This window comes from Ursus maritimus, unplaced genomic scaffold, assembly GCF_017311325.1.
Source record: "Ursus maritimus isolate PB19 unplaced genomic scaffold, ASM1731132v1 scaffold_9, whole genome shotgun sequence".
NCBI classification, from domain to species: domain Eukaryota; kingdom Metazoa; phylum Chordata; class Mammalia; order Carnivora; family Ursidae; genus Ursus; species Ursus maritimus.
Window position 1 is genome coordinate 78949043 of NW_024427107.1, and position 21244 is coordinate 78970286.

The 21244-nt window shown below is 64.1% G+C and overlaps 1 protein-coding gene across 1 annotated transcript in view; it reads left to right on the top strand.

The window, feature by feature from the left end:
* The first annotated feature begins 1755 nt into the window (after nt 1-1755).
* The window catches only part of ADGRB1 (adhesion G protein-coupled receptor B1), a 74325-nt gene continuing 54836 nt past the window's right edge, over nt 1756-21244 (top strand). The window contains exons 1-12 of the mRNA XM_040625641.1: nt 1756-2551; nt 13545-13706; nt 15038-15148; nt 15607-15771; nt 15870-16034; nt 16510-16674; nt 16923-17087; nt 17319-17420; nt 18603-18709; nt 18927-19121; nt 19496-19564; nt 20175-20283. Coding sequence (XP_040481575.1) covers nt 1756-2551; nt 13545-13706; nt 15038-15148; nt 15607-15771; nt 15870-16034; nt 16510-16674; nt 16923-17087; nt 17319-17420; nt 18603-18709; nt 18927-19121; nt 19496-19564; nt 20175-20283 — 2311 coding nt within the window. The remainder of the gene's footprint in view (nt 2552-13544; nt 13707-15037; nt 15149-15606; nt 15772-15869; nt 16035-16509; nt 16675-16922; nt 17088-17318; nt 17421-18602; nt 18710-18926; nt 19122-19495; nt 19565-20174; nt 20284-21244) is intronic.

Consider the following 21244-nt stretch of genomic DNA (forward strand, 5'->3'; position numbering starts at 1 on the left):
CTTGCCCCGAACACAAGTAAACCCCAGGTCTAGCTCTTACCGTCTCGCCTAGAGAGTGAGGCTTCACCCTGCCCCGTTTTACAGATGGGGAAGCGAGGCTGGCCCGAGGCCACACAGCCAGGAGGGGGCAGCCCAAGTACAGGCATCCCTGCTCCGGTCTGCTCAGGGCCCAGGGCCGCCTGCGCCCAACTCCCCGCTCTGCCAACAGCCTGTGCAGGAAGGATGCCGGCCAGCTGGGCCTGGGCAGCAGGGTGCGGCGATCCCTATGGGCAGGCGGCCGGCATGTGCAAGGTCAGCAGAGGGAGGCTAGGCCGCCTGGGGGGCCGGCTGCAGCTCTCCTTCCTCACCCACTGGCTCAGCTGCTGTGTGGGATGGACAGCTGGCCCAGCGAGGGGCCTTGGCGACAGTGGGGAAACTGAGGTCTGGAGGCAGAAGGAACTTACCACGGTCCATATGGTGGCAAGTCCAGGAGGGGCATCTCCCGTTTCTAAGCCCAGAGTGGCTCCACTGTGTCCCTGTGCTAATGCGCTGGCAGCCGCCTCCCCCTGCCCCAGCACCTGGCCAGCACCTTCTCCCAGAGCAGGGAGGGGACCCCAGTGAGCTGTGGCACAAGGCTGGGGCCAGTGGGGGAGGGTCACGGTGGGTTCTCCGACCTTCCTATGACCTCCGGTGGGTCACTTACTCTCTTACCCTCGGTCTCCCCATCCTGAAGCCGGCGGGGGTGTCACAGTGCCGGCCTGGCAAAGAAGGCGTGAGGCAAGGGCTTAGTGTCGGCTGAAGCAGGGATGTATGTGGTTCTGGGTGACTCCATTCCTAGCCTCCCTGCGCAGAGCTCAGGGCCCCGGGGCCAGTGGGCGCCCCGGGTGGGAGGAGGCAGCCTGGGATGCTGCAGTGACCCTATCGCAATGTCACAGTCATAGCCAGGGGCCTGGGCTGCTCCTGCTGTGAGGAGGCAAGGGGCGAGGGGCAGGCACTCCCACCCCCCAGGGGATGGAGGGAATGACTTCCCCCCTCTCCAGCCCCTCACCCCACTTCCTTCTGGTGAGGTTTGTGGATTTTTCCCTGAAAGACAGGGGATTAGGAGAAGGAAGGGCAGAGAGGACAAAGACACACAAGCCAGCGAGCCAGAAGAGAGAGCCAGGCCCCCCACCAGAGGGCCGGAGAGAGCCACAGAGGCCTGGAGGAGGGGAGGGAATGGTGGCTATGGCCATGACAGAAACAGGCAGGCAGGCCCGGAGCCCACGGGAGCCACGCCAGGCTGCTCAGTCAGACAGGCCCAGCGAAGGCCTCTGTGGCACCCTGCCCTCGACCGGTGCTGCCTACCCCTCCCTGCTCCAGCCTGGCTGGAGGAAGAGGCCCCCTGTCCCCTTGCAGGTGGACACACTGGCAGGAGACAGACACGGGTGGCAGAGCAGGTGCCTGGGAGCCACGCCAGGGCCTATGTCAGCCGCCCAAAGCCCGGGTGGGCAGTGGGGCAGAGCCACAGCATGCACAGAGTCCCAGTCTCCCCGGGAGCTCACCCCATCCCCTCTTCTGCTCTTCTTCCAGCTGCTGCTGAAGGTCACAGGCCCGCGTCGGGGCCCTCGAGGTCGTCGGAAGCGTTCTCCTCCTCCTGCCCCCCCTGCTCGGAGCCCCTGCCCCCTCCTCCCCGCTCCTGCCCCTCCCGGCCCCGCCGTTGCCGGACCCTGGCATGTCAAGGCCTGGCCCGCGCCTGCCTGCCCAGCCCGCGGAACCCCGGCGGCCCCGCGAGCTAGGATGAGGGGCCAGGCCGCCGCCCCGGGCCCCCTCCGGATCGTCTGCCCGCCGCTGCTGCTGCTGCTGCTGCTGGGGCTGCTGCTGGGGCGCCGGGCGCGGGCAGCTGCGGGGGCAGACGCGGGGCCCGGGGCCGAGCAGTGCGCCACACTGGTGCAGGGCAAGTTCTTCGGCTACTTCTCTGCGGCCGCCGTGTTCCCCGCCAACGCCTCGCGCTGCTCCTGGACCCTGCGCAACCCTGACCCGCGACGCTACACACTCTACATGAAGGTGGCCAAGGCGCCCGCGCCCTGCGACGGCCCCGGCCGCGTCCGCACATACCAGTTCGACTCCTTCCTGGAGTCCACGCGCACCTACCTGGGCGTGGAAAGCTTCGACGAGGTGCTGCAGCTCTGCGACCCCTCGGCGCCCCTGGCCTTCCTGCAGGCCAGCAAGCAGTTCCTGCAGATGCTGCGCCAGCAGCCACCCCCCGACCGAGGCCCCCGGCTGCCGGGAGGGCCCCCGGGCCCCAGCGACGACTTCTCCGTGGAGTACCTGGTCGTGGGCAACCGCAACCCCAGCCGGGCCGCCTGCCAGATGCTGTGCCGCTGGCTGGACGCCTGTCTGGCAGGCAGCCGCAGCTCGCACCCCTGCGGCATCATGCAGACCCCCTGTGCCTGCGTGGGCGGGGACCCTGGCGACCCTGCCTCCGGCTCCCTGGCCCCCCGCGGGGACGTCTGCCTGAGGGACGGCGTGGCTGGCGGCCCTGAGAACTGCCTCACCAGCCTGGCCCAGGATCGGGGCGGGGACAGTGCAGCAGGTGAGTGCCCGGCAGGGAGAGGACCTCTAGCCGGCTCCCTGCGCGGAGGGTGGGCGGGGAGGGGGTCATCTCTGCAGGGCTGCCCTGGTCACCGGCCCCGGAGCCCACCACCGGGGAAGCCAAATGCAGAGAGATAAGGTTGCTGCGCACGCGCCTGTGCGGAGGTCGGGCGGCCTGAGCTGTGTGTCATGGGCCCCGGGGCCACATGCCTGGCACCTGGCGCCTGGGAGCGGCCCGCTGAGTGAAGGGATGAACGATGGATTTCTCCCCGGAGGAAGGGACAGGCTCCTTCCATCTTTGCAGGCAGACGTGCTAAGGGGCAGTGGGCTACTGTGGGCTGCGGCGGGGTCTGTGGGGCCTGCGGGGACTCAGGCTGCGTGGAGGAACAGTGAGCCGAGTGGCCTGTTAGGAGATGTGGTCAGGAGCGGAAATTTGGGGATTGTGTGTGGTTCGCCACACCGATCACGTAGCCGGCAGCTGGTTACCGCACGTGCAAGGTGCTCCAGGCCCCTGCCGCAGTGAAAATAACAACACAGAACTGTTGTGTGAGGCTGCGTTCGGGGCAGAGGAAGGTGCTAACAGCCGCGGGAGCGCACGGGAAACAATGCCAGGGAAGGGTCCCTGGTGGGCTGAGGCCTCTGTTTCACCTGGAGGTCAGGGGTCGCCTGGACCAGGGGGCCGTGTTCAAGATACTGGGAGGGGTGCAGTGAGCCCCGGGGGTGTCGAAGGGCATTGCAGGCCGTGGACGAGGTGAACGTGTGCCAGGCATCCTAGCAGAGGGGCTGGCAGGTCTTGTGCGGTTCTCGGCCTTTGGAGCACTTTGGCTTCTCCTTGGAGGGACGGGAGCCCATGTGGGAGGACGTGGCTGGGAGACAGAGTACCAGTGGGGCTCGGTGGGCAGTCCTGGGCGGGTTTGGTGGTGGAAGCCCCCTGGCAGGATGCCCGGGGTTTCGTGGGAGCATCCGGGAGCCTGGAGTTGTGGCCGGAATGGGAAGGCAGCAGGTGACAGCTCCCCTCAGAATGCTGAGCAACCTGCCGGCCAGGCAGCTGAGTACAGGCTCCGGGTGTCCAGGGGCCAGGCCTGGCTCGGGGCTCCATGCTGGGCGGGTCACTGAGGGGCCAGGTAACATTGTCAGGGCCCTCAGCCAAGGAGGTCAATGGACTGCTCAGAACCAAGTCTTTAAAGGCAGAAAATAAGCTACAAGAGGTTACAAAGGAAGCCAGTTACCCGGGAACATGGTTCCAATCAGGGCCCCTGGCTGTAGATCCCAGAACGTCTGGGAGGCAGTGAGCAGAGCTGGAAAGAAACAGGGGAAAGGGGGGAGGCCACTGCCTCTCCCGTGGTCTCAGGAGGAGGCAGGCAGAACCCTCAGGAGGTGAGGGCAGACAGGGTGTCCAAGAAACCAGCACAAATGCCCTGAGGATAGTAGATGGGGGGTGGGCAGCAAGGTAGGAGGCTAGAAGGGCTGACCTTTGGGTTGGGCAAGAGATAGGTCACTGTGACCTTGGCTTGGGCAGCTTCCAAGGCGAGGCAGGACGGAAGCGGTCCTTGGGGGACAAGGGGAAGCAGAGCAGAGGGGAGTGGCTGTTTTGGGAGGTGTGAGGACAATGCAGGGAGGAGTGCTCTGCCACTCCCCAGTGGTCACTTACCCACTGAGCCTTGATTTCTTTATCTGCAAGGAAGGACTGTGGTGCCACATCTGGTTTGACGGCCCCAGGGCCCGGCCCACCGTGGCAGCCATGCGTAAGAGCTGGTCTGTGCTAGCATCACGGGGCTTTAAGCAGAAGAGTGACACGCGCTGGCGGTCCTTGGGCTGTCAATGCAGAAGGGCGCTGGAGCTCAGAGCGCAAGGTGGGGACAGGGAGGTGGCCACGGCAGGCTCCCAGAGGGAGCTGTTGCCAGCCTGGTCAGGGCAGGAGGAGGAGGGCCTGGGGGGATAGGAGCTGACGGATGTGCTGGTATGCAGGACATGGGGAAGGAGATGGCTAGACCACCCCCAGATTGCCAGGCGGAAGCTGGGGAAGCACGGCGTGGGGACGGATTGGGGAAGAAGATCCGGAGGGGAGAGTGGGACTTCAGTGAGGGACGCCCGGGGGTCCCCCAGGTGGGACCGTCATTTGAGCGGGGCGCTCTGGGAGCCGGAGCACCAGGACAGGACCAGGTCAGCCTGACCCGCACGCTGGGAGTCCTGGGCCAATCCCAGTAGCGCCGGTGGCCCCTCAGGCCGCTTGCCTTTAAAATGGAAAGAGCAAAAATAATCTTTCCTTGATTGCGTGAGGAATGAGGACCCGGTGGAAGCGATTCTAAGCAAAGACGATGCCAGCAACGAAATACTAATGCCTGTGTCATCATTAGGTGGGAGACAGAGCTCGGGGGGCAGGCTGCCGGACGAGGGGCGCTTGGGGACGGAGGTTGGGCCATCGGGGCTCGCCAAGAGATTCTGAGGAAGGGAATGTGTGCAAGTGGTGCTCAGGAGAGGACGGGAAGGTGTGTGTGCATGTACTTGTGTTCACACCTCCACGTGCACGAGTGCAAGGATGTGTGCACTGCACCGTGCGTGCGTGAGTGCCGTGCATTGTGCGGGCACTAAGTGTTTGTGCATCCATGGATACAAGTGTGTGCACACATGTGAGTGCGTGCATGTGCGTTCACACAGGCTTCGCGTCAGTTGCGCATTGCGTGTGCATGGCGTGCCCGTGCGCACACGCAGGATATTGAGCATGCCTAGGTGCACTTTACACCTGCGTGTGTGTGCACACGTGTGCGTGGCTGGTGTGCACAGTACACTGTGAGTACACAGCTTATGTGTGAGCAGGCACGGTGCATACACGTGCATGTGTACACACGTGTGCACGGCTGGTGTGGACATATGCATGTGAGCACTCACTGTATGTATGCGTGTTCAAGCGTGTGTGTACACGTGTGCAAGGTTGGTGTGTACAGTACACTGTGAGTACACTGTGTTTGTGTGTGAGCACTCACAGTATATACACGTTCAAGCATGCATGTGTACACACGTGTGCATAGCTGGTGTGCACGTGCATGTGAGCACTCATGGTATATACACATGTTCAAGCATGCGTGTGCACACATGTGCGCACATGTGTACATGTATGGGAGCACTCATGGTATGTATGCATGTTCGAGCGTGTGTGCACACGTGTGTGGGTGTGTGCACGGTACACCGTGTGTACATTGTGCTCATGTGCAAGCATGTGCGTGTGAGCACTCATGGTATGTATGCATGTTCAAGCGTGTGTGTGCACATGTGTGTGGCTGGTGTGCACAGTACACCAAGCATACACAGCTCGTGTGTGAGCACTCACGGTAGGTATGCGTGTTGAGCATGTGTGAGCACTCGTGGTACTTATGCGTGTCGAGCATGTGTGCGTTCTGAGGCTGGGCTCCATGCAGGGCCGATGCCCGCGCTCCTGACAGAGGGCAGTGCCGAGGCTGCGTGGCCGGGGCTGGCGCTCTCGTAGGAAGACGGCTAGGAGAGTGTGTGGGCTGGGACTGCCCGCCATGGGGAGGAGGCTAGCCCGCGCCGGGCAAGGTGGGCCAGATGGCAGTCACCCGGGCAGGGACGGCTCACACCTCCAGGCGTGTCCCTGGCCCCACGTGGTAGTATCAACAGCAGCCCTGTCGTCAGGGTTTCCTTTGTGCCCGAAGCGTCCACATGTTAACGAGTTTACTCTTTCTAGCGGCCCATGAGAGAGGCCCAGCAAAGCACCCTCCTGCCCCCGGGCCTTGGCTCTGGCTGTTCCCTCCACCTGGAATCCCCCGCCCCTGATACCTGCAGAGCTCCCTATCTCAAGTCCTTGCTGAGACATGCCTTCTCAGTGGACTCTGACCGAGCTGTGTCAGTGGCAGCAGCCCGAGCCCCACTCTCCGCCCCCACCCTCTGTCTCTTTTTCTCTTTCCACAGCACGTATCGCCTGTGAACACACCGCTAACTTCCTGATTTTGTGGGGCCCCTGCCGCACACTCTGTCTCTGCGTGGGTGTAAGCGCCGTGGGGCAGGGTGTGGGCCCCGCTCCCCGCCTAGCCCCAGCTCCCGGGACAGCGCCTGGCTCACTGGGATAAGGCACAGAGATGTGACAGCAACAGCCAGGGTCACACAGCCTGTCAGGGGAGGGCTGCCCGTAGGGCCAGCTCCCGGCTCCCGGTGGTCTGCCTGGGGGCTTCTCCTACAAGCTTTGCTGGGAAGCTCGCACTCCTGCGCGCCCGTGTGGGTGGCACATGGACCAGGGAGGTACAGCAACCCTTCAGAAGACACATGGCCGAGCTAGGCAGGCGCCAGACCCCAGATCTCAGCTGCTGAGCCCGGGGCCCCGGGAGCTCCACCCCTTCCCGCTGGCCAGGGGAGGCCGAGGCAGGCACGGGCCTCCATCTGCACCCCAAGAAGGCCACGCATGGCGGCTCCGGGAACAGGCAGGCGGCCTGGCCAGCTCGTGGCCCATTTTCTGTCCTCCCCCTGCCCGGCCTGTCCAAACGCCACATGGCCGCGTCACGCCTCCGACCTGGCCAGAGCTCCTCAGGCCACAGCAACTGTTCCCTGTCCTCCCTGCCACCCGCCTGGCCGCCCCACGCTGGGTTCTCTTGGGGCCAGTCCCTCGGCTCATCTCCCCGTCTCTTTCCCACAGTCCCTCTCTGCGTTTTTCTGCCTCTGGTGAGATGGGGCCGTTACTCTCAAGGGTTGTTTTAAATATTCATGTTTTAATTAAAGAATTTTATTGCAGAAGCCACACATAAGATAATGAAAAAGCAGCATCCTGGGGGCTGGGAGCAAACGCGTGTGTGTGCACGTGTGTGTGTCCCTGTTCGTGTCCTCGCGTGTGTCTATGTGTGTCCTGTGTGTGTTCCTGTGTGTCCGTGTCCCCGTCTGTGTCTTCCTGTGTGTCCTCATGTGTGTCCCCATGTCTCTGTGTGTCCCTGTGTGTGTCCCTGTGTGTCCCATGTGTGTCCCCATGTGTGTCCGTGTCCCTGTCGTGTGTGCCATGTCTCCCTGTGTGTCCCTTGTGTGTGCCCATGTCCCCGTGTGTGTCTGTGTGTCCATGTCCATGTGTGTATCCATGTGTGTGCACGTGTGTGTCCCGTGTGTGTGCCCGTGTCCCCATGTGTCTGTGTGTCCATGTCCATGTGTGTCTCCATGTGTGTGCACGTGTGTGTCCCGTGTGTGTCCATATCCCCATGTGTGTCCATGTCCGCGTATGTCTCCATGTGTGTGCACGTGTGTGTCCATGTCCCCGTACGTGTCCATGTCCATGTGTGTATCCATGTGTGGGCACGTGTGTGTCCTGTGTGTGTGCCCGTGTCCCCGTGTGTGTCTGTGTGTCCATGTGTGTATCCATGTGTGTGCACGTGTGTGTCCCGTGTGTGTGCCCATGTCCCCGTGTGTCTGTGTGTCCATGTCCATGTGTGTCTCCATGTGTGTGCACGTGTGTGTCCTGTGTGTGTGCCCGTGTCCCTGTGTGTGGTCCTGTGTGTGGCCATGTGCTTGTGCGTATAGATGTCTGTGTGTGTGTGTGCGCACATGTGCCCCCACCATCACGTGCTTGCACAGGGTGGGGGTGCTGGGCTGCAGTGGGGGTGACATGCAGGCGTGTGGGTCCCAGGGGCTGTGATGAGGCCTGGCTCCAGGCCTGTCTCCACTCAGCTGGGGTGCCCCTGCCATGACACACAGGCCCCTGCAGGACTTCGGGGGTGTCCCAACCCTAAGTTCCCCCCGACTCCCCTCTGAAAGGAGGGTCTGGAGCCCCTCTCCAGGGTCGACGGGGTACAGAAAGAGGCTGGGCTTGGGCTGTGGAGGGAAGCTGGGGATCCGGGTGGAAGAGCCGCGTCTCTGGAGTTTGGGGTTGACAGGGGGAGTGGGATGGGGTGTAGGAAGGCTTAGGGCCTTCCTGGCAGGGACTGAGGCTTATCATCTCGGCCAGGGATCCTGCTCTTTTTTGCACAAGGACCCAGAAAACAAGGTCCAGGCTCACTGTAGACAATGTCCGATTCAGATGAAAGAGGATGCGACTCCATGAAAGTGAGAAGCTCATGGAAGCCACAGGGGAATTCCCACCCGAGGCCCAAGCTCAGCCCAGCCCCTGACCCAGGCTGCCAGGGACGCGGAGCGTTGCGGCCCTGTTTGGCTTCCACATCCCAGAACGATGGCGAGAAGGGATGTCAGTTGAACAGCCAAGGCCCAAGGTGGGGAAGCAACGTGTCCAGGTCACAACGCCACGGAGCAGAGCTGGCATGGGACCCGGCCAGCAGGCTTTTAACAGGACACCCTTCCCAGGACGGGATAGATACCTGCCTGACCGAGGAAGAGAGGCAGCAAGCAAGCATATAACCCTGCAGACGAGGCCAAGCCAGCCACATATGCGAGCCTCAGTTTCCCTTCTGTGAAATGGGGACGGGACAGACTTGGTCCCAGGGTCTGCCTGAGGAGATGGAGCCCCTAGCACTGGGCTTGGAGCTCTCCTTGTCCTCCTACCTGAGACATGGCCCATGGCCAGTGGGCACGGCTCTCGGCCCCGTCCTGAGATCTGACGGCAGCTGCTGTGGCTGGGGGAGCTGCTGGCCACTCGGGCCCTAATAGTGGGAGCTGTGGGCGCCTGGTGCCGGATCAGCTACGTGTGGACACCTGCAGGCTGAGGGGCCTGTGGACAGGGGTTGGGCTGGGGAGGGGTGTCAGGGAGCTGTCTAGTGCCCGTTTGCACATTCATGTGAGCGTGGGAGAGGAGGAGCCTGGGTTCCCCCTGGACAGGCCCCAGCTTGGTAGGGGGCAGGGGTCTTCCCAGGCTGGACCTTGCAAGCAGGTCCCTGGGGAGCCAGGGCTGCGGTGGCGACAAAAACCCCCGGAGCCGCCCCCACCTGCGGGGCTGGGGAGACCTCTGCTGGAGGAGACGGGAAGTGCACAGCCCTCCTCCGAAGGGACCGCGGCCGCAGGGAGGCCCAGGGAGGGGGCGGGGGGCCCAGCGTGCCCCTGGCTGCCATAGACTGGGGGCAGCACAGCCTCCAGGCTGGGGCGCCGGGGTGGGAAGGCGGCCCTGGAGCCCCCTCGCCGGTTCTCTCCTGGGCGGCCTTAATCGGCTCTATTCATCCATTAATGAGATGGAAATGAGGCGCTGAGACAGAGGGGCATTGAGTAGGGAAGAATGCGCTTCTTTCCACGCCTGGAGGGGCGGCCCGCCCCCCAGCCTTGCCCACTGCTCTGCCCCGGGAAGCCCGCTGGGCGCTGCGGGGCGAGGAGAGCTTCCAGGGGGACCCCTCCGGTCATGGACGCGTTCGCTCAGCAAACGCTGATCCGGTGGCAGCCATGTGTGGGAACGCACGTTAAAAATAAAGACGGTAACAAAAATAGCAGCTTCCAACTCCGGAGTGCTCATCAGTGGCCAGAGCATGGCCGAGGCTGGGGATCAGTATGTGACAGGGGATCAGGCCTCAGTATGTGAATGGGGAGCAGGGATCCTCCGGCCAGGATCCCAAGTTAGTCCGTCATGAGGATCAAGGCTCCGAGTGTGACCAGACTCAGAGCTAGACCTAGGGGCCAGCCTGTGCTCTGGGCCGTGGCCCCCCTCCCCAGCCTCCCCTGATGCGCCCCCTCCTCCTCACCCCCGCCCCCCCCACCTGGGTCACCAAGGTAACCAGCCCCGAAATAGTGGGTGTTTTGGCAGCTGAGGCCTAACCTGAGTCTATCCTGAAACTCTGAGCTCTGCAGCAGTTGCCATGGGAACCAAGTGGCATCCTCCAATTAGCCTGGCTTGGACACCCTCTCTCTCCCACCCGCTGCCAGTTTCCACGTCACTCAGGCTTCCGTGTGGGGGCTGGGCTGGGGCAGCCAGGAAGGACAGGCAGAACATGACCCCGACCCTGCAACCTGGCCCGTCTCCCTGGACTCCAGCCACCTCTGATCCTTTGGGTCTGCGTGACGGATGGCACGGCTTTGGCAGGTGACACCATGGAGGCCTGGAGCCCGGGGCAGGGGCTTGTGGGCAGTCCTGGCAGGCGGCCTTAGTGTGGAGGCACGGGGGGCGTTCGGAAGTTGATTACGGGCTCAGGGCTGGCTCCTCTCCTCGTCAGCGGGGAGGTAACTCGGCCTCCCTGCCTGCACCCTCCTGGCGGCGTGGGCACGAGGCTGCTGCCACGCTGCCCAAGCCACCCACCTGCCCTGGCCCGTGGCCTCTGGGGGCTCCCCACCCCTCTCCCAGGGCTCCCAGTCCACACACCTGCTCAAGCACCCAGCCCAGCTCCCTGGAGTCCTTGCAGGACGCTGGCGGTTTACGATGAAGCAGCGGTGACATGGGGCCCTCCATACCTAGAGTTCCTGCTCAGCCCTTGAGACCCTGGCTCCGCACACCCTGCGGCTCGGGCTTCCTCAGGGCCAGCTCCCCAGGCAGACCCTCATGGTGGCCCGGCCCTAGCCCCTGGCTGTCCTGACCACCATTCTTTAAGCCTCACTTTCTCCTGATGTAAACGGGGTGGAACTGGCCTCCTGGGCAGGCTGGGCTTCAAGGCCCTTGTGCCGAGGCGCCTGTCACAGAGTAGGGCCCCTTGGGGCAGAGACGGGCAGGGACAGGGTTTCCCTGCATAGGAGGTCCCCTGGGGGAGCTGGCCACGGTGGCCGGGGAAGGAGCATCCTTTCTTGGAGGGTCCGACAGCCTAGCTCGATTGTCCTTTGGCCTCTTCCTAGCTGGCGGCACAGGCACCCCTCCCCTTCAGCGGGCCTTGGTCTTCTCATATGAACAGTGGGAGCCACAAGGAGTCCCTCATGGGAACTCGGTGACCAAGGAGGGCATCTGACTCAGATCCAGTAAGGGGCTCAAACCAGGTCCCTCCGCCCCCCTCCCCCCCCCAGCAAGGAACCATGCAAAATGCAGCCCTGCTCCCACTGCGTGGCCCTGGCAGGCTCTTCCCAGGCCCTACAGCACATCTGGGAGCCCCGTGTTACCGTGCGTGAGCCCCAGAGAGCAGGGTCCACGCCCACCCACGGAGGGGCAATGAGCGCAGTGAGCCCACCCCTCCTGCACGTTTCCTGTGGTCTGGATGCCTTAGCCGACCTGCCTTCCCCATCCACCCAGCACCAGCCGACCATGCGGGACAAGAGACTGACCACTGTATGTCCTCGGCAGAGGCGCTCTGGAGGGTGGTGGCACCTGCAGGCCTGTGCCTCCCCTGCAGCTGCCCCTGGCTCCCCCTGCTGGTCGCTGCCCAGCACAGGCCCGCAGGCAATGAGGAGGGGCTGGTGCCTTCCAAAGTGGCCCTCCCCAGACCAGATCAGTACCCCCCTGAGTCACCTGGACACCGAGTGGGTTCTCCATCAACTCTGACCCCAGTGACTGCCCACACCCATCCTCCCCCAGCCCCTTTTGGCTGTTTATCTCCACACCATCAGTCTGGGACGTAGTTCCCCATATCCTCAGATAAGAGGCATGAGGCCAGGGAGGGATGGACTTGACCATCCCACTGCCGGTGGGCGGGGGTGGGGGAGCAGCATGGGAACCTGGTCTTCCGGCTCCAGCCCCGCCCTCTGCCCCTGTCCTGGGCCCACCCTCGGGGAGCTCTGGCAGCCCTCGTTCTCTCCCACGTGGTGGGGTCTTGGGGTTCCCCAAGCCACAGATAAAAGCCAAACTCCAGGAGGCACCTGGGGCCCTTCTCACAGGCCACATGTGGCCTGCCCTTGGCCCGAGCCACTGCCCTGCTCCAGCCTCAGGCGAGCAGGCCACATGGGGTAGTGGCCTAGCTGGAGTGCAGGTTCCAGCGCTGGGCCCCGGGCCACCTCGGAAGCAGGTGCCATGTCTGGGTGCCCCGCCCATAGTAGGTGCTTGGTGAAGCTGCTTACCCTGACTCAGTGTGCTCCGATCCCACTTCACCTGGAGTGTAGAGGCCCTGGTGTCCCCGAGGACACACAGGGTGGCAGTGGCCAGAGTCCAGCGGAGCACCGTGGTCCAGGCCCCGGAAGCATGGCCTTTGGGCAGAAGCAGCCTTCCTCAGCCCGTCAGCGTGGCCTTCACACTCTATAGATGAGGCTATAGATGAGCAGCCCCCCTGCGCCTCGGCCCTCGGGGGCCCCCCAATACTTAGCGCCCTCAGCACACTTAGTGGACTCGGGCTACCCAGGGGCTCAGACCCTCAGGGATGTTAGGTCTGGATTTTGGGGGCGACAGGGCCAGGATGGAGGAGACTCATGACAGGGGCTGAAAGGGGGTAGCAGGAGGCCTTCATCCCCAAGCTCCCTCAGCAGCCAGGCAACAGCTCCACCAGGTCTGGGGGGGGCTTGTCCCAGCGCGGCCACCAAGTGTGAGACCGTGGTGTCCCTTTCTGGAGTGAGGGAAAGAGCACACAGGTCATGGCCAAGAGTTGGGGACATCAGAGAACCCTGGACTGCGGACCATGGGGAGGGGCCCAGCAGGGTTTGAGGATCTGTGTTCGGGAATGAGGGCCCCCTCTGCCCTGAAGCCTATCACCAGAACCTTACAAGAGGCAGCCATTGGGGAGGGGGGCAGGGCTGTCTTTCTTTCTTTCATTCATTCGTCAGACAGCCCTGGGACTCCAGCTCTGTGTCCAGCTCCTACACTAGGGACCTGGGTTCAAAGCCGGTAGAGACCTTGGCACGGGTACTTGTAGACGGAGAGCTGGAGAGCACTGTGGCCTGTACCCCAGAGGGACACCCGGGGCAGTGGGGTAGGCACCAGGCCCCTCGGGCCATCGCCCAAGGCAGATCCTTTCCCCAGCACCTCTGCCCCTCTCTGCCTCTGCCGGCTCTGCTTCACAGGCCCAGGACGGGCTGTTCAGGCCCGCACTCGTCTCGCAGCCCACCCCCCCCACAGTGCTGTTCTGCTTCACAGCCCGCAACTCGCAGGCTTCATACCAGCGGGTCTCGGGGTAGGGACCCGTGCACTACGACCCTGCCCAGGAGACTCCCGGAGGTCACTCCCGGAAAGACACCCCAACCGTTTGCCCCGCCCCTGGCCCTGAACCCCGCCCTCTGATTCCTCCCAGGTGGCTGGAAGCTGTGGTCCTTGTGGGGCGAGTGCACGCGGGACTGCGGGGGAGGCCTACAGACGCGGACGCGCACCTGCCTGCCGGCTCCCGGCACCCAGGGCGGCGGCTGCGAGGGGGTGCTGGAGGAGGGCCGCCTGTGCAACCGCAAGGCCTGCGGCCGTGAGTGCGCGGATGACGCGCGGGCGGGTTGGGCCTGGTGGACAGGTTGGAGGGCCGGGGTCCAAGAGGCCAGGGGAGCGGGGGAGGGGCCCGGGGCGGGGCCAGGGGAGACGGGGCGGGGCCAGGGGAGGGCCGGGGCCAGGGAGGGGCGGGAGGGAGGGACCTGGGGCGGGGTGGGACCGGGTAGAAGGGAAAGGAAAGCTCCAGGGCAAGGTCAGGTGGAGGAGGGAGGAGTCCCGGGGCGGGGCCAGGGGAGGGAGGAAGGGACCCGGTGAGGAGCCAGAGGAGAGAGGGGCCCGGGGCGCGGTGGGACGGCGTAGAGGGGAAAGGAAACCTCGAGGGCAAGGTCAGGTGGGGAGGGGCCTTGGCCCGAAAGAGGCAGGGCGGGGACCGGGCTTGGCGGGGCGGGGCCTGGTGTGGGGCGGGGCCAGAGGGTGGGGCCTAGCCAGGGGCGGGGCCGAGGCCTGGTCCAGGTGGGGCAAGGACCGGTGGGTGAGGACACAGGAGGAGAGGTGGGGGTGGGGGTGGGGGTGGGGGTGGGCGTGGGACCCTCCCTCCCCTCCCCCGGGGAGGCCTCCCCTCCCCCGGATCCTTCCTCCCCGCCCCTCCCGGACTCCCGCCCCTCCCCGCCCCGCCCGGAGTTAGGCGGAACTAGGAGGAGGAGCTTTCTTCTCCCCTTCCGGATTGGGAATTTTGGGGTGCTCGCAGAGGGCCGATGGTGGGGTTGCCCCTTTCTCCACCACCCGGGGAGCCCTGGTCAGACCTGCTGGCCCCAGCCTGATCCTGACTCCAGAATGTATTTCTCTAATAAGTCTCTAATGTCGTTATGCATATTTTAGCCGTTTCCATACTGTTAAATCAAGTTATAATGAGACTCATTCTTCGAGTGGTTTATTCCCTGAAGAACCTTTCCTGGGGAGAGGAGCTCATCTCAGGAACCTGGGGAGGGCTCTGGGGTGTCGGGAGGCCAGGCCATGGGAGATAGAAGCGCTGGTGGGACGCTGAGCAGGAGAGGACAGCGGCCAGTCAGACATGGTCCTGTGGGTGATGCCTGCAGACTCTGGAGGAAGAGAGGGAAGGGGCACAGGGCAGGGGAGAGGGGACCCGCGGGGGAGGGGTCTCATGGTGACCACACAGGGGCTGGTGTCAGGCCAGGGTGTCCTGGTTCCAGGTTTCCCAACTATCCAGTGGGGCCAAATAACCCTGGGTGTGACAAGCCTGACCCCAGCCTGGCCGGGGACTGAGGGACACAGGGCCCAGAGCACCCCTCCCGAATTCCGGGGTGGTGCTGCAGGCGGTGGCAAGGACACTGACCTGAGCCCGTCCTGCAGCGGCCAGCCGCACCAACTCCCGAAGCCAGTCCCTGCGGTCCACGGATGCCCGGCGGCGCGAGGAGCCGGGGGACGAGCTGCAGCAGTTTGGGTTCCCGTCCCCACAGACAGGTGAGCCACGGGGTGGGCAGGGCTGGCATGCCTGCAACTGGACAACACACTGCAAAGTGGGAAAGGTTGGTTTCAGGGAACAGGGTCTTTGGCCAAATATATGTCATTAGTTCCTGCTAATTCTAGGTAATAACCTTAATAACCTACGTTTAGACTCACCTCTCAGGTGCCAAGCGCTAGTCTCCAAGCAGACTAGCTTTAGGGGATTGGTGTGGGGCGAGGGGGCCTGTTCGGGGCTAGACCCAGGGACCCAGCGGTGGCACAAGGCCACCCACAGGGGCTCTCAGCCTTGTAGGGGAAATGGCAGGTCCTGAAGGTCAGCCCGGGTTGGAACCTCCGGGGCTTAAGATCCTAACCGCCGGCCTGCTGCCCAGCACGGTGGCCCTCCTGGGAGTCTGACCACAGCCTCGGCACCCAGGCAGTGGCAGGCCTGCGATGCTGTTGGTCTGGGCCCGCAGGTGACCCGGCGGCTGAGGAGTGGTCCCCGTGGAGCGTGTGCTCCAGCACCTGCGGTGAGGGCTGGCAGACCCGCACGCGCTTCTGCGTGTCCTCTTCCTACAGCACGCAGTGCAGCGGGCCTCTGCGCGAGCAGCGGCTGTGCAACAATTCAGCCGTGTGTCCAGGTGGGTCGGGGAGGGCCGGGCCCGGCGCCCGGGGGCGGGGCGGACGCGTCCCACCCGGGGTTGCTGAGCCCAGCCGCGACCTCCGGTCCCCTCCGCAGTGCACGGCGCCTGGGACGAGTGGTCGCCTTGGAGCCTCTGCTCCAGCACCTGTGGCCGTGGCTTCCGAGACCGCACGCGCACCTGCAGGCCCCCCCAGTTTGGAGGCAACCCCTGTGAGGGCCCTGAGAAGCAAACTAAGTTCTGCAACATTGCCCTGTGTCCTGGTAGGTGAGAGGGAGGGAGCTGGGCTGGGGAATGGGCAGGCCAAGGAAGGAAAGGGGGAAGGGCCAGTGGGTCACTGGCCAGTCCCAGGAGTCCAGGACCAGCTTGCCGGGGTGCTTAGAGGTTGGAGAGCCTCGGGCGTTCAGCTCATGTGTCACGGGTGTTGGGGTGGCACCCCCCCAGGTGGTCACACCCATGTCCCAGGCTTCGTGGTGGAGTGGCAGGCCCCTAGAGGTGTTCACACCTATGACCCAGGATGCATGGTGGAGTGGCAGCCCCCTGCAGGTGTGCACACTTGTGACCCAGGCTCCTGTCCCACCCTCACAGAGTTGGGTGGTGAGACCCTGGGGGTATTCAGTTCTCCCCCGTGGCCCAGGCTGGATGGTGCGGTGGGGGGCCCCTGAAGGCGCTCACACCGTAACCCAGGCTGGGTACTCACGCTGGCTTCCTGTCCCCTTTCTCCCCCGGGCCGGGCAGTGGATGGAAACTGGAACGAGTGGTCAAGCTGGAGCACCTGCTCCGCCAGCTGCTCCCAGGGCCGGCAGCAGCGCACTCGCGAGTGCAACGGGCCTTCATACGGGGGCGCCGAATGCCAGGGCCACTGGGTGGAGACTCGAGACTGCTTTCTCCAGCAGTGCCCAGGTCAGCACCGTGCCCTGGGGCCTGCGGGGGAGGGGGCACCTGGTGGGCATGTGGGGGGGTCAGTGGGACAGTGGAGGTTGTTGCAGGGGCGGTGGGGGGGGGCTTTTGTTTTCTTTCGCTCCAAGTTGAGCTCTGCTTCTGCTCCCCGGGTCTCAATTTCTTTTCTCCTCATGGCTTCCTGCTGCTACATCCTGGGTCCCTGTGCTGCGTCCCCACCTGCGTGCCCCCTTGCTGGCTGTGCCCTGCAGTGGATGGCAAGTGGCAGTCCTGGGCATCGTGGGGCGGCTGCAGTGTCACGTGTGGGGGTGGCACACAGCGACGGGAACGTGTCTGCTCCGGTCCGTTCTTCGGGGGAGCAGCCTGTCAGGGCCCCCAGGATGAGTATCGGCAGTGTAGCGCCCAGCGATGCCCTGGTGAGTGTCGTCCCCTCCCATCTCCCTGGCCGGGCTCTGGGGAGGGGCACCCTGAGCAACTGGGTGGGCTTGGGGCTTAGCTTTGCTGGGAAGGGCTCTGCCTTGGGACAGTAGATGTTCTGGAAGGGTCGTGGCCTTCTCGAGCCTGCTGCCCGCTCACGGTCCCCCTTCCCATACCCTGCCCCACCTTCCCATACCCTGCCCCACCCACCGCCTCTGGCCCCTGGGCAGAGCCCCATGAGATCTGTGACGAGGACAACTTCGGGACCGTGGTGTGGAAGGAGACTCCGGCAGGAGAGGTGGCTGCTGTCCGGTGTCCTCGCAATGCCACAGGTGAGGGCCGGGGGGCAGGTGGCTCGGGGCTCCTGTCCCACCTCACAGACAGGCACTGACACATGCTCCGGGCCGGCCCCAAAGAGCTGTCAGCTCGTGCCCGTGGGTGCCAGGGCAGCGTGGCTGTGCCCCACACACCCGGACCCAGAGTCCTGAACGCTCACCGGGGGCCAGCATCCGCACAAAGCCCATGGCGAGGGGTGTCCAGTTATAGGGGGAGAACTGCTGCACAAAGAAGTTGACACACTTGCGCTGGGCTTGCAGGGCCAGTAGGTAGGAAGCTGACTCTAAGTGCCCGTAGCCTTAATTCCCAGCAGCCCTGTGGAGGGTTTTGGGGGGTGTGGAAAAGCGGGATGTGCCCCTAGGGGAAGGGGCTTAGCTGCCCTGAGGGCTCGGTCTTCTTTGTCCCTCTTATTTGAAGGAATGCCAGCAATTTGTGGACCCTTATTACTGTGTGCCGTTCAGGAAGTGACTCGCTCTCTCTGAGCCTCCACTTTCTCTCTGTAAGAGGAAGGTGTTCGGGGCTCTCCTGACAGGGCTGTCCCTAGGAAGGGGTGGGGTGGTACACACAGGGTGGGCCCAGCGGTGGGGCCCATAGTGGGGTTGTGTATTCCTGAGCCCCGCCCCGTTTTGTTTACGCCTTCCTGGGAGCATCCTGCAAACGCAGAGAAGCAAAGTTAAGAAAACGCAGGTTAACAAACGCTGGTCACACGATGGCGTGATCTCTGGCCTTTGGTCTGCAAGTATGACCACGTTCCCCCTTACTGTGATCCTGTGCCACGCTGTGGAACAGGTGTCCCTTCCCACCTGGTGGCTCGTGGGGGGCAGTTCTCTGTGGTCAGCGCCCCTGCTGTGCTGTGGGTGGAGCTGGGCAGGCCCCCCGCTGTTGGCTCTCCCAGGGGCTCTGGCTTGAGAGGAGCTGCAGGAGAGGCCCCCCGACCCGGCCGAGGCCTCCACCTCCACGCAGGTGGGGTCCTGGGCCCCTGGCCCAGCAGCTGCCTTGCGGACGCTGCTGCTAAATGTGCTGAAGGGAAGAAACACGAAGGCCAGGCCCCGTGCGGGCTCTGCTCTCCGTGGGAGGCCGCCAGCCAGGCCCCACTTCTGGGGGCTGGAGGGTTTGTGCCTAGGAGCGGTGGGTGGGATTTCTGCGCTGGAGGCAGAGATGACCCGCTGTCTCCCCAGGCCTCATCCTGCGGCGCTGTGAGCTGGACGAGGAGGGCATCGCCTACTGGGAGCCCCCCACCTACATCCGTTGTGTCTCCATCGACTACCGGAACATCCAGATGATGGTGAGACGGGGCTATGGGGAGTCCCGCCCTACCCGCCACTCCTCTGCTCTGTAACCTCAGGCCCGGCCCGCTGGCCGGCCCCCATGGTGTGGCCTGTGGACACAAGCCAGCTATAGCCACTGGCTGGGGGTGTCAGGAGGCCCAAGGGAGGGGGTCCTTGGGACCTGCCTTGCTGCGTTCTGCAGAATCATGGTATGCAACCCCCCCATCTCCCCAGACCCGGGAACACCTGGCGAAGGCTCAGCGTGGGCTGCCTGGGGAGGGAGTCTCCGAGGTGATCCAGACGCTGGTGGAGATCTCCCAGGATGGAACCAGCTACAGCGGGGACCTTCTTTCCACCATCGATGTCCTGAGGAATATGACAGAGATCTTTCGCAGGGCGTACTACAGCCCCACCCCTGGGGATGCGCAGGTCTGCTCCCAAAGGGCAGCCCTGGGGAGGGTGTCTGGGAAAGTGAGTAGGGAGTCCCCGACTCCAGCCTCACACTAAGCCCTGACCTGGCCGCCTGCTGAGCCCTGACCCCTGTTACTGAGCCCTGACCTGGCCGCCTGCTGAGCCCTGACCCCTGCTACTGAGCCCTGACCAGGACGCCTGCTGAGCCCTGACCCCTGTTACTGAGCCCTGACCGGGACGCCTGCTGAGCCCTGACCTCTGTTACTGAGCCCTGACCGGGATGCCTGCTGAGCCCTGACCCCTCATTACTGAGCTCTGACCCCAGAGCACACTAAGCCGTAATTCTAGGGCCTTATTCTCTGCTCACTGGCCCTTTCTCCTATTCTTTGCAGAACTTTGTGCAGATCGTCAGCAACCTGCTGGCAGAAGAGAACCGGGACAAGTGGGAGGAGGCCCAGCTGGTATGGACAGCAGTTTGGGGCCGTGGTCATCGCAGCAGGGTGGGCACAGGCGTGCCTGCTTCCTCCCTGGGGCCCCGGCTAGCCCAGGTGGGGCCCTGGGTTCGAATCCCAGCAGGACCTCTGAGCTGGTGTGACTCCCCATCCACCAGAGGACGGTAGCTCACCTGGGGGCTCAGTGGTGGATGTGGGAAAAGGTGTTGGCCACGTGGTATGTGTCGGGTTCTCTGGGACGTGGTCAGACTCCCTTCCTCCTGGACTGATCTAGAACCTGTCACCATTCCTGACCCCAGGACAATAGTCAGCGTAAGGACCGTGGGTATCCAGAGACCCCTGCCTTGTCCCCAGGCTGGACACCCCCCCACGAGCACGGCAGCCTCTCTGAGGTCAAGGTTCTGCCCTGCACAATGGCGGTGGATCTCAGAGGTCCAACCCTGCTCCCCGAGTTGGGCCCGGAGCCTCTTGGTGCTAGGGGATGGGCGACAGGTGCAGGAGCAGAGGAACGGGAGGGCGGTCCCAGGCTGGGTGGGTGGCTTCAATGACACGCTCATTTCCCTCTGTGGTCCCCACTGGCTCTGAGGCTCCCTGACCCCCAACCCCACCCTGTCTCCAGATGGGTCCCAATGCCAAGGAGCTCTTCAGGCTGGTGGAGGACTTCGTGGGTGTCATCGGCTTCCGTATGAAGGACCTGCGAGACGCGTACCAGGTCACAGACAACCTGGGTGAGCCCCTGCCCGCTCCGCTGACCCCCCGGCCCTCCCCATAGCCCTGGGCCGCCCTCCCACCTTGGTTTCCTTGACCAGACGCCCTCCTTGGGCCCTCCCTGCGCCTTCGCACAGACGCGGCCCCAAACCCCGTGTGGACTATGGCCCGATGGGACCCCGGAGAGGGACCACAGGGTGTCTCAACCCAAACAAGGTCCTGCAGCCCTGACGCCTGGGACACAGCAGGAGCCCCGGGCCAGAGCCGGCCCCTGCTGGCACCTGCAGTGCTCTCCTTGCACTGGGACTGCCCGGAGGGTCCAAGGCAGGACCTTGCAGCCAGCACGTCCGTGCTCTCCACCCCCAAGTGTCTCGTTAGCGGGTCTCCGGCGCCACCCTGCGCAGGAGCACTGACCAGTCTCTGAGATGGGACAGCCACCAGTGCTTGCCTCCTGGGGATGCGGAGAGCCCCGATCACCCCACCCATCCTGCCACACACCTGCAGCTAACGGATTCGGTGGTGGTCGTCACCCCACACACCCCCACTTACCTCACACCCCAGACCCACACCCCATCCACCACACACTCGACACCCCACACTCCCCGCACCCCACACTCACACCGCACACACCCACACCTAAACACCATCCTCTATACCCCACCCCACACCCCCATGCCCTACACACCCACACACCCTTGCCCCACAGACACCTACATACCCCACACCTCTCACGCCCCACGTGTATGCACACACAGCACGCACACTTCATATACCTACACACCCCGTATGTCTACACGCCAACAGCCCACGTCCCCCATAGCCCGTATACCGGGCACTCAGAGAGATGGGCCCCATCTCTGTCCCTAGGTCCTCCTATAGGGATGGTGCCCTGGTCTCCAGAGTGGACCACATGGGGTCTGCCTGACATTCGTGGGCTGGGGGGAAGGGGACTTGGAGACACTGGGACCCCCCACCCCGAGT